The 13,327-nt window shown below is 41.2% G+C and overlaps 1 protein-coding gene across 1 annotated transcript in view; it reads right to left on the bottom strand.

The window, feature by feature from the left end:
- The window catches only part of plxna2 (plexin A2), a 154,902-nt gene that overhangs the window by 88,045 nt on the left and 53,530 nt on the right, over positions 1–13,327 (bottom strand). The window contains exon 4 of the mRNA XM_026333736.1: positions 2,441–2,575. Within this exon, the coding sequence (XP_026189521.1) occupies positions 2,441–2,575 (135 nt within the window). The remainder of the gene's footprint in view (positions 1–2,440; positions 2,576–13,327) is intronic.

Here is a 13,327-nt window from a genome sequence, read left to right as displayed (position 1 = left end):
AGCCTCACCACAACACACACAGACAGGTGTGAGGACTGAAGGGAGCGAGAGCTCAGATTCTGGAGCATGGCCTGGCTAAGCAAATATTACTCTCTTCCCAATATCTGTCTCCCTCTCACTCTCTCATTCAAAGCCTGTCTCTCTCATGTACTCTCTGTATTCTCTCTTTCCCAGTGTGCCAAACACAGAGGGCCTCTTTGTTATTCAGAGTAGGAAACTGAAGCCAAATCTGCCCTGGTTTCTGTTTGATATCATCCCTGCTTTGTTCTTACCATCTCCTATCACCATGCATTTGGCCTCAGACAGTACACATGGGATCAAGTGGAGCTCAGACAAGATAGATATCGTGACGTCCTGGATGTCTGACTTCAAGTGTGACTTGCTGTGACATTTGGGCTAATGCTCGCATAAAGGTCAAATAGATATTTTCCACTGAATTCTAGTGTGAAAGAGTTTGCTATTGTTTATTTTACAGTGCATACTGCTAGTTAGTTACTGAAAGGAGTAATGTTAGACCTATCATGACACATAAGTTCACACATGTGAGCAGAAACATGTTAATTAAGACATACAGAATAGCATTAATATGAGGTGCATTAGTATGTGCAGTCCCAAGAGCAGGTTCTTGCTTTGACTTTGAGAACATTAGGAGATTTATACAAATCTGAAGCTGAATTACAGCTTTGCAAGAAAGTTGTCAAGAATCACATATATATATAAAAAAAAGGCTGAAGGAGTGGTGTGACCACAGTAAATCTCAAGCCAGTTGCTCTGCCAGGTGTGACTATCAATTGGTATCTCTGAAACTGCAGGGCAACATGCCCATAATACTTGAGAGCGGTTTTGTATATGTATGTGTGTTTGTGTGCATCTGTCTGTCTGCTTCAATCCTACCAACCCCTGAAGAGCAAGACAGAAGAGTAGACATGCTGAATACTAATAATATTCACTAACATCATTTCTCGTTCAGATGACTAGCAGTTATGGGTTTAATATCAAAAGCTTGTTGCCTCTTGCCACTTATTTAAGTGGAACTAAAGAATTTAGTAAATATGGGAAACAGCCCTTAGATTCAGTACAAACTCTTTTTTACTTGTGAAATTACTGCCATGCCTTACAACAGAACCAACTGTCAGATACATGTGCATATATTGCGTATGTGCATGAATTTAGCAGACCTAAATTCTCATCCAGGCAATATCCATAAAAATGCAATTCAGCACATCCAACATAATTCAATGAATTTTTGTAGAAATGTTAATAAAATATAGTGTAAATGTTAATAAAAGAGAAATTTCAGATTTTAAATAACCTGGCCTATCATTTGTTCAGACAGCTCTAGCCTCATGAAGAAATCAGTATTGATGTATTAGGGTATTACTGGTGATTGCATTGGATATTATTATATTTTTACTCTCACAGCAGGCAAGTGTCTGACTAAACCTGAACTCTTCCATCTTTTTTTAGAGTGGCATAAAACAAATCATACACAGCACAGTGATGTGTTAGTTATAGATGCTAGTAGAAAAAAGACAACTGCAGAATACAGCAAATCTGCCTGTTCATCTCTTCCTCTCTCTCAGCAATGGACTCTATTATCTAAATAACTCCTTCGCACCATATCCACCCACCGCCGTGCCTGACCTGTAGACTCTGGCCATCCAGTTGTTGAGTGTGTTAAAAGCAGAGATAAGGAGAGAGGACGGCAATCTATCACCACACACTGACAGCCTAGCACGTCGTCTGTCTCTAGGGTTGTCGCTCTGCCATGCTCCCCTGCAGCTGCACCTCCTCTTTTCATCTCTTTTCTATCCTACCGTGTTTTCCTCTCATCTCCTCACTCACACTCTGCCCTTGCCTCTTCTGCCTACTTAGTATGTCAGCTGCATTGATGGCTATCGGCCGCTTCCCACCCGGCCTGCAATGCTGTGTCACTTCATTAGAAGTGTGAAAGGATGACCTTGCACTCTGTCTCTTTTTTTCTCAGTGCCTCGCTTTACTCTAAGTCATACACTACTCTGCTGGCCTTCTTTCCCTCATCACTCTTTCTCCCATCCTCTGCCTCAGCCAGCCAACCTGCCAGCCGGTAAATGCCCTTCATCTCTCTCTCTCTCTCTCTCTCTCTCTCTCTCTCTCTCTGTCATCCGTGCCTTGTCTTTTCCTTGTCTCTGTATTTCTTTCTTTTTCCCTGCCCTGATTGTTCTCCTTCATTATCAAACGCTGTCACAACGTCCCCCTGCTGTGCCACCCAAGATATTTATAGCTAACAGAAGGTGATGGTGCCAGTGATTTTGAGAGGTGAGCCATCTCGAGCCCTGCTGGAGCATGCACACTTGTCCAGGCCTTTAAACATTCACAAGCACATAGAGACATGCTTAAACCATCTGTTATCCTAGATGAGGGCACTTGTGTAATGAATTGTTTGCATTCCAACACCTACCTGTCTCTCAGACATGACGTAAAGGTAGTTGCGGTCGAGGGAGAAGGCCATATCTCTGAGGATGGGGCTGCCGTCCTTGATGACCGCTATTGTCTCATATTGGACACCACCGTGAGGAGGCCCATCAACACGAATCTGAGAAAGACGGAACATAGACGGGTCAGTGATTCTATTTATATCAGTATGACAGCAGAAATGGGACAATAGACATAGAATGATTGGCAGGGATGACAGACACGGGTCAAATCACTTTCGCAAAACAATCTTCAACAATCATTATCATTTAGCTACTTGGAGAGTCAGGTATGTGGACATCCTCCATGAGGACTGTTTGCATAGTGACAGACTGAAGAACTGCAAACAACTCATGATTAATTGAATTTCAAATACTTTCTTCTTAATTACAAACATATACGGCAGTGTTGCTTCATGGTATGAGGCAAATGTCAGCCCTCTGTCACTACATGTAAGACAGGGTTAAAACAGCTGTTATTTGCTGATATCATCAGACCTTTGTGAAACCTTAGCTCTGTTTTCCTTTTCTCTTTCTCTTGATGAATGATGTATTCCCTCAGGAAAGCTTTGAATGTGCAGCCAAGACCACCTACAGTAACTACAAAAACAGTGGAAAAGCATTCAAATGACTTATATGAGGTACACAATCCGCCCTGACCCAACTCGGTCAAAGCCAGCTGTCTCAGCCTCTTTATTCAGCGAATCCTGTCTAGCCAAATCTATAACCAGAACAGTAAATCTTAAGGGGTGGCATGGGTTTCCTGATGCTGGGCGTGAGAGATGCCTCTGATGTCACATGTCACTAGGCTCTCCTCCACCCATGAAAGCTGATGGCTCTATCATCTGTCCATCCCCGCCTGCCTCCCTCCACCCAAACATTCATCTATCCTTTCAGATCATGACAGCACCAAAGAGCAGACAGACTCCCTGTAAAACATCACAAGGGGGAAAGTCAAGGTCATATGTCTGTCAAAAGAAAATGTGCTGGGAGGGTGGGAGGTATGCACACAAACCCATGTCTTTGTGTATGAGTGCATGAATGTGGGTCAAACTGCTGGATGGTCAAGTAAGAGAAATTTTGATGTAAATTCAAACGAGGCCTCTTGAGTTCTGCCTTCAAAGCTTGAGGGTGAGCTGAATACACGACAGCAGGCGGCACAGTTAAGGAGCACAGCTCAAAGTGGTTGAGCCTTCCGCGGCTGACCTACATCTGACCTTGGCATGCTAATCCAAACATCGAAAAGAGGACATATGTGAAAACCATATGTAGGAGGAGAATTGCAGGATGTGGGGGCCGTGCCAGTCTTCATCTGGTTACTGACACTGCAGAGTGGAGGGAGACCTCAGCAAATATGCTCATCCATAAAGCATGTCGGCGCATGGCCAGACCTGCGCTGGTCTGTTCACTACTGTGTCCATGTGGGTGCTGTCCATGTGTGTGCACACCCGTACGAGCAGTCTGTCATGCTGTGATATGTTTCCTAGCCGGCTGCCTCTAGGGATCACAAGATAACGTGACCTTCCCCCTGCATGCCTGCAGTTAATCTGAATCAGATCACTATCACACTGCCTCTCACCACTGTCCAGTGGCCTTTAAATTCACATTTGGCCAGAAACACACACATTCACACACAGAAAGCTTCTTCAGATTGTGTCCAGGACAAAAGCTTTACTCTCCAGGAAAGGGTATAATGGTTACACAGTACAGCAAGAGCACTAACATACCAGCTGTGATGATTGCCAAACATTTAACTGTCCTTCTAAGCAAACCCATTTAATCAAAAGTGCAAAAATATGTACAAAAAAATACATGAATGTTTCCTCACTCACCAATACTGTTTCTCAGTCTCCGCTTTTTTATAGATTTTTTTACAGCTTAGTTGTATAGCTCACACAGAGAAAGCAGAATCAACAGTACTGACATTAATTTTGTCCAGAACCACTCAAGTCACATTTACACACAAACACACACACAGCCAGTGGCTCTTCACATTAAGAAGCTGTATTTCTACAGTAGCTGTAAATCCTGCAAAATGAATTACATTCACACACATGCAGACACAAGCACACACATCCACATCACTGTGAGGAAGCAAAGAAATGTATGCGTGTGAGGTGGGTTCATTGAATGTCAAGTTCTTTGCAGAGCAGACTCACATCTGGGTGGGTGAATGAGACCAGAAAAAAAAAGAAAAAAAAAAGAGGAAATGAAAACCCTGGCCACTAAATAGAGAAACCAGTGCTCTTCAGACAAAAATGAACTCATCAAAAACTCCATTGTTTTACTAAACTCTCTTACTTGCTCCCACACTACTAGTGAACCAGGTTATAATACTTGCCACCTGAGTAAGCAACTCAGGCCCAGCACGCTCATGTCCTCAGCGTTATTTTATTTCAACCTTTAGCCTGTACTTTAGTACTTAAACCTATTCTCTCTCTGCCTCATCTGACCATGCATTATTCATCAGGCTGGGCGAGAAGTCTGCTAACAGGTTAGATTCATACCTTCTAGCCCCTGTGACAAAATACTGCCCCCTCTATTTTAGGCAGGCCCATCCACCTAAACAACCACTGGTGCCCCAGAGGCCTGTTCTCTGTTTGGCCTGGCCCAACATGGTCTCCCATTTCAACACCCCAGCCATTAGGTAGTCTCTCTTTATCACCAGGGCTTGGGAGCTGCAACTGATAAAAGTGAAGAAGAATGGGTAAAAAAGGTTAAGATGGATGACAGCGTTGAAAAACATTCTGCTTGCACCCCAGGGGCACCATGGCCTGTGTAGTTGATACTTGTGAAAAAGAAAAACAGCGATGTCTTGAATGTCAAAAAACGATGATCAGAAACTGTAGTTTTGATTCACACTTCTCATTATACTCACATGAGGGCTGCAATATCTTCCACATACAAACAAATCCAAACAGACATACACACAACAACTGCGAAAGATGCCAGGAGAACTGAGGATGGAAATAAATGTCCCCAGGCGTCACTGAGTGGGAGGACTTCTACATGCAGGGTTGCCATATTTAGTTTAAATTCCAAACCACTTTCAGCATTTTTAAATAACTTTGGACTACATTTTCTGGACTGCAATAGTAGAGCGCAATGTATGAAGTGAGACAACACCTTTTTGTTCCAGCTATATCTTTCATTTATTTCTTACAATGCTTGTGAGTTATCTGTATTAAGTGTAATTTTGCTGATTTTCTATACTTACCTTGGCTTCCAGGAGTTAAGCATGTGGTAATCAAACACTAACATCATGAACAACAAAATGAGCTGCGTGATTATAATATAGCTTATTTGTAATGATACGATTCATTTTCTTGGCAAACTGGAAAGAAATGTTCTGTCTTCTTTGTATGAATGCTTAGTGTTACAGGTAATGTCAGCTGAGAGTGAAGCATGTCTGTGCAGCCTTGTGCACATCATGTTATCTTAAAGACTCTTTTACACTGTGAGATTCTGAACAGTCTGGCATGAAATGTGACAGTTGTGACAAAACTTTGTTAAGTCTTTGGTTGTCAATCCGAAACAGTGGTCCTAGATCACACTGTGAGAGACATTCGCTGACAGCCGGTTTGGCTCTTTGGTGACCAAAGACATGCTGTGCTCAAGAGTTTAGGATTAAATTCTCATAAAGTGACTGCTGCACTTGTTATAGCCACTAATAGCCCTTTTATTTACTTCATGGTGCTACACTCAGTGCATTCATTGTACATTGCCTCAGAATGATACTGTACATTCTGATACAGATAAAGACTAAGATTTTATTTGGCCCTCCCTGCACATTGTGACATACAAGGCACTAAACTTACCTGGTCATTGTTGACACAGTCTAAGACACCTTTAATTGATTTTGGTCCTTTTTTACTCACTTAAGCCATGTTTACAACTTAGTCTTCATTATTTTATTGCTGAAATAAATAAGTTATAGCTTTTCAATATTTTTTTTAACACTTAACCTAATATTTAATCTTTTGAAAGCATTTCAAATTCTGATACTTTTCGCAGGCAGTCATGATAACAGAGGTTTAAATGAAAATGATTAGTTAGTTCTGTTAATTGTCCATCTGGAAATTCTGTTTGTCTTTTGGGAAAGGGTGGGGGTGGGGGGGTTGGGGTGATTGGGCAGCAGGGGCATGGCAGCAGCATCAGAGGCCTCCCCTTGTGGCTACAAGAGCCTGTGCCAGTGGGGTGCTTTTGATCGGACCATGTAAGCACCCTGGAAAAACGTTTGAAGACTGACCAAACTCCAATTCAAATTGCCCTTCTCCCTTTTTCCCTTTCCCTCTCTCTCCCTTGGTCTCACTGGTTTTGAACGCTGTGCCAGACGCTGGATCCCCAACCGTGTGAGTCTGTGTGAAGCAATTTGCACAGTGAAAAGTGCTGAATAAATCCAGGGTAAAAGTGCATCAAAAGTGTGTTCACTGTGCATTGTGGATGCTGCTACTCAGAGATAAAAGAGAAACGAAAGGACAAACCGCAATTCCATTTATAGACACCATTATGCAATGTATACAAAACACCAAAATGTCTGGATTTCAGACACTGTAATCCTACACTGTATGAGAAGCAGCCGGAAAATAAAATGTCAAGTGGTTAAATTTGGTTTTTAAAAAGTAAAACATTCTTATATAAACACATGCAAGAAAAACACTATGATGGATGATTTGCTGATATACTGATTTGGTCTTTGTATTACAGCTTCTCTCCACATGTTTGTTCAATGTTAGCCACTCAATTTCAAAAGAATGTTTCTCCTTTAATGGCCACAGCTGCTAACTATTACCTGAGAGCTGCTTTCTTCTGAAATTTGGAAAAAAGCTATTTTCTAACCTTTGCCTTGAGGGTGTTAGCTTTTCTGAAAGAGGACACATGTGTACAGGTGGCTGCCAACACCAATACAGATCCATCTGAGGGTGTACATTATTTTACCACCACATTTTAGTTGGCAGAGTAGACTGTAACCCATGCAGGGGAACATTTACCAAACCACAGTGTATAGCACACACCGCACTAACACCTTGTACCACGATAGGATTAAGTAAAATTGTATGCCTTCCACCTACACTCTACACTGGAATAGGGAGATGATTTTGTTATGATTGCTCAAAGACAGGCAGAGAGAGAAGAGAGTGGAGAGTGAAAACCTAACTCCCTAAGTAACCTATCTGGCGCCTATCTTCTGCATCTGCACTAATCCACTTCAACAGTCTTGGGTGTTGAAGTGATAGGCATTGCCTTTATCTTCCTGATCCTACGAACTGGATTAGATTCTGCAAAAGTGCGCTATCACCGCAACACAGTTTCATGCTGACCATTTTCAGAGACATTACTGGGGAGGCTCGGCTGAGGAAAAGCAGAGCTTTGTAGTCAAGTGTGGCCGGGCTGTATAAAAAAGACACAGGTCAGAGGGATCTGACAATGATCAGGATCAACCTTATCCAGTGAAATCCAACACATTTGATGGAGCCAAACACAGCCTCAGTTAATGGCCTTAAATTTGATGGTGAGATTGGTTGGTACCTTGGACTAGATGGCAGCTGATAGAATGATGACGGCACTTTAAGAGTCAGTGACGCTTATCAGGAGGCATCCATGATTTGAAGGTTTGTTGTGACTGCAAGGTGCTCTCACTACACTGTTTTTTTTTTGTTTTTTTTGCTACAAGCAAAACTTTCAAAACTGATGAACTTATATATATTTATTTATTTTATTTTCTATATTTGTTACTTGTCCTTTGCTTTTAATCCCTCTTATGTTAATGTTCTTAGCTCCTGATCTATGGGAAAATACTATGGTGAAGGCAGATTAATGCAACGTTTATTTTAGTGTGGGATGAAATCATCCCAAAGGAAACCCATGCAAAAAACTAGGAGACAATGCAACATCTACTCAATCTTCAACTCTAAGACTTTCTTCTGTGAGCCACTGTGCAAAGGGTCGGCATTATAGTGTGAAACAAGGGTGACACTGGGGTGTGAGGTGTGCTGATAGAGCCATTGTCCATCCTTCTGGAAATGCCCAGCCTAGATGAAGTCAGTTCCACTGGGTGTGAGGAAAGTCTGCATTAGTAAGAACACTCTGGTAGTATGACTGACACACAAAGATACACTAATTCATCCTTCTTTACTCTGTCTAACAAGAGACCAGACAAGAGACTACCTTCCTAACCCTACCCTCACCCTGGCCTTAATCTAACCCTAACCTTTAAATAGCCCTACCTGTAGTCCTCTCCAAAAAAAAAAATCAGTGATATACATGATGGGGACAACAAGGAAGGCCAAGTTCCCACAATGTGAGTGTAAAAGCAATGAACTTATATGCTCTCATGCACACGCACACACACACACACACACACACACATACACATACACACGATCATAGTTAAAATCCAGGTAGCTGTATCTGATAGTTTGCAGAACACCGACCAGCTCAGTGTCTCTATTTATTCGCATGTTTGTCCTGAAAACCCAGCTTGAAATGTAGCACACTACTATTGTTTATCTTTACTTCAGTACCTATACTTCACTTGGTACAGGTTATTCAGCTGCCTGTGTGAGTATGTGTGTGTGTCTCTCCTTCCCTCCTTCTTTCTCTATGCAATGGGACAAAACACAGAGCCTCTCTCTGCCTCAATAATGCATCTAATCCATCACCAGTGTCAGGCTGAAGAATTCTGGTGTCAGTAGCGAGCGGCATGTAGAAATGTGTTGTGTATATGTGGGTGTGATGGCTCCCCTCAGCCCAACATGTAGCCTCTTTTGTTCCTGCTCCAGTTGTACAATACAAGTTCCTATAAGGCCTATGTTAACCTGCTTGACTACATGCGCTACATGTCACTTCCCATCGGACAGACTAAATTTGGAGAGGCCACTTTCTGCTGAATGTAGAGAGGAACATGAAGGAAGTTTGAAAGAGAGTGAAGAGGCAAAGAAATGACATAGGTAGAGTATGGAGGAAAGAAAACAGTCTTCAGGGGCAGGAGAGGGTAATGACAGAAACAGACAGGCAACAAGGGAAAGACTCGACTCCTCACGTGTATTTCTCTCCTTAACCAGCTCCTAAGGTGGCACTACATAAAATAAAAGTCCTTAGTCAATAAAATTGGCAATTACTTTATATTTTTTGCCAGGCACCATAAAGCCTGTTGAGTTGCATCTGCACTCCATGTTGTAAGTAGTTAACCCTCTGCTACACAACAGCTTTCCTTATCCGTTTGGACAGAGACACAAGACTTAATAATTCTTCACAGACCGACTGTTTTTACTCTCATTGATTGGCAGTGGCTATCGAAAAGCAAACGTCCTATTAAATTGATTCCCAAGAAGTTTTAACAACCTATCTTGCAACAGCCATCTCTATAATAGCTCTATCAAAGACTCATTCAATTTCATTTTAGCCCTGTGATATTGCCATCTCTGTCGGTCACATAACTCACAACCCTAAACATGATTATGTCAGCACTTTCTCATATTTGCCCCTGAGTCTAAACAGAAACCAGAGACCACAGCATGCATTAGGGGTCTGTGGCGGGATGAGATCAGGTCGCAACTCTAACTCCCAAACACACATGCTAAGCACAGCAGCACAATGCAAAGCCTATATTTAGCTCCACATTAAAACCCTGAACAGGGGCCAGCGAGCTGGTGATGGAAGCAGGCCAAGAAGGTTCAGAGAGAGCAAAAACAGAGAAACGAGGTGGGAGAGATTTCCTGCTTAGGCCTTAAAAATGAGGTTCACCAGTTTAGAAAAGTCACCACTTGTATTTGGCTGCTGCTCAAACACATATAACATATACAAACACATATAACAACATTTAAAACATATAGGTCCGCTATGCGAACTAAACGTGTGTAAAGCAATAGGTTTTCCTGTAGTAGCTGACATGAATAAAGAAAAACAGGGAAATAAAAAGTAGGCATGTTTAACAAATGCAAATGGAAAAGAAAGATATCATAAAAAGTATGAATGAAAATTGGCAAAGTGCAAAGGGTAGATGAGGATAAAGTACTCAGCGCTGTGCCTACTCCCAACAGACATGTAGCAGCATTCACACCTCAAGCCTAGTGATGACAAGTACTTAGCCGTCGCTGAGGTTTGATATACCAACTGCTCATTCACAATATGTGATAGGAGATAAAACACAAGCTTATATGATTATACATGCTTACACATGTGGTCCCACAGTTATATTTAACATCTCCATGTTTTCAGAAGCAAAGTAACAAATATCTGTTCTCAAAAGCCTGACTTCTAATAACAGAGCCTTGTCTCCAGGGAATATTATGTTTTAGAAGTGGGGCTGTTACTGTCATGATGCACGTGTTGAAGAGAGAAAAGCTGAACCCATTTTTCGTTAGTAAATGAACAATCACACAACTACTGTATTACACACAGTAGGCACAGCCAGTGCATGCATGGTTAGACAAAAATTATTACATAAATGTCAAACAGTCTGAACCAGACGAAAATATCACAGTTCCTGTTTTCTCCCTAGGCATACTTCAGAGTAGATCACAAAGATATGTGAATGAAAAAGCAGCTCAGGTATGGTTCAGGTGAGGGGCAAATTAGCTGAAATTGTTTCAATTTCTCCCACCGGATTTGTGCAATTTAAATGTGGGACAAGATTGGCAGGCAAGAGTGCGATACTATGAAATTATAGCCAGCAGGACCCGCAGAGCAAATGAGAGCATAAAAGCACTTCAATCAAGCCCACCTTTTACACCTGTAATGTGTGTGTGCTTAAATAACTTCTCTATATGTTTCATGCTGTAGCTGATATTACTGAACTGCATTTGTCAGCTGTGAGTGAACATGATATTAATAAATGGGTTGCAACTGTTATGAGGCTTTGACACTCAGTCAGGTCTTCATCAAGGCCACAATAAAGTGGGCCCTCTTGTGCACGTGCCGGACCTACTACAGATAAGTATGTGACATGAGCATGAATGGGCCGGGGGAGAAACAAAGAACTTAAAGAAAAAATAAAAACAAATGTTAGAATGAAGGGAGAAACACAGCTGCAAGCATATGTAACGTAAAAATATGCATGCATAGATAAAAAAAATAATATTTTTTATAACTTGGAGTGGAATAGTATAAAAGCAGCAATACTAAAATAGTAATAGTTAGATATCCATATTTTTGCAATATTAGGCATCATACTTGATCAGTCGTTAAGTCACTGCTGTGGCATTTTTGCACATTGCTTGCTGCCATTACTGTGTTTTTTTTTCCCTTTGGTTACATTCAGTTACCACTACTGCTACTGTTTTTTTTTTTCTATAATTTGATGATTTCATATTATCCCCACTGCACTGAACATCATAACATGATGACCTTTACCTGAAAAGAAAAATAAAACCTGAAGAAAACTGTCACCAGAAACACATCATGAACTTGGATGAACTTATAGTGGTCAGGTCTGACTTCACAACACTACCATAAATCCATCCCACACCACATATATGTAAATAGCTCCATAGAGACAAATGTCACAACCTTTCACTTGAATTACCTCTAAACTACCAAGTTCCCAGCAGCTCTTGGATAATTAGAGGTCCTTCTGCGGGTTTTCCACAAAGAGACAGTGGTAAGATGGACACCACACTGTGAACCTTTAACCTCTGCTGGCCCACAGAAACAAATTAGGAGGGGGGAAGGGTTAAGAAAGTGGGATGAACTATGAGAGACGGGGGTTATCCAATCAGTCTTTGCTGGGAGATGTTGATGCTACTGATGAGTCGAGGGTGGTTGGATTATCTGACCCCATTCAACATACTCATAAGAAAAGCAGGCCAAAACTCCTCTGCTGGACAAGGGTTGCCATGGTACCCTCTCCCCTTGGGCACAAGATCAGCAGGGATTCAACTGAAAGTGTGTGTCTGGGTGACTGTGTCTGTGTGTGTATAGGTATGCTTGACAATAAAAAAAAAACTGTTATGTCATCCCTAATGTTTAGGCTCACAGCTTGGCTCAGGATGAAGTGGTAAAGAAAATGTACTGATCATTTTTAGGCTCCATCCTACAAGGGACTTTTGGTTGTTTCAGGGTTGGTTTTCCCCAGTGAGAACATGCGGTAACATCAGCTTGCCAGGAAACAACGGCATTCCAGCACAAATACTCTTTCAGACTGAAAACAGGATATGTCGGGTCACGGCTCTAGTTAAACCTGATTTATCTCAGTAGCTTAACAGCCTTTTGGTGCAGTTACAAGACTAACATTCTGACTTTGCTATCAGCCCACACATTTATTTTGTCTTTTCCATTGCTTGAAACAAAAGTTTTTTTTCTGTGTTTCATTTTTTATTGACAATTATATCACTAATCTAGACCTTCGTTTGAAAATAATTTCAATTGGAGCACTCACCGCTGATAGCAACAGAACCAACTCTCAACTCACTATACAGAAACACAAATTAATGTGAAATAAAAAAACAAAGATTAAATAAAAAACATATGGCATCATCATGATTGCACATTCTACATTATCATTTATATTGTATTAACTTACCTTAGATGATCGTATTGAGAAAAGCATTTCAAGACACAACTAAAATACTATCTGTTAAAGAGCTGACTTTAGAAAAAAATTATTTAAGGTGATCAAAAAATCATCCCCTAAATAATGCAACCTGTGCAACACAATATTTTACATTGTTTGAAATTGATTTATTTGATCACCACATTATAGTACATTATATATCCTCTCCGTAAAGTGCGTCCAAGCAAGCATGTGTGATGCTGTCCGCACATAAAACACGGTAATGACTTTCAGGCATATGCGTTCTATGTGAGAGCAAGAAACAAGGCCTTGATTCATTAGTCTGCTAATTAGAAAACACTGTGAAGAATGACTTATGGTT

This window comes from Mastacembelus armatus, chromosome 7 (assembly GCF_900324485.2).
Source record: "Mastacembelus armatus chromosome 7, fMasArm1.2, whole genome shotgun sequence".
NCBI lineage: Eukaryota > Metazoa > Chordata > Actinopteri > Synbranchiformes > Mastacembelidae > Mastacembelus > Mastacembelus armatus.
This window is presented reverse-complemented; position numbering and strand designations above follow the sequence as displayed.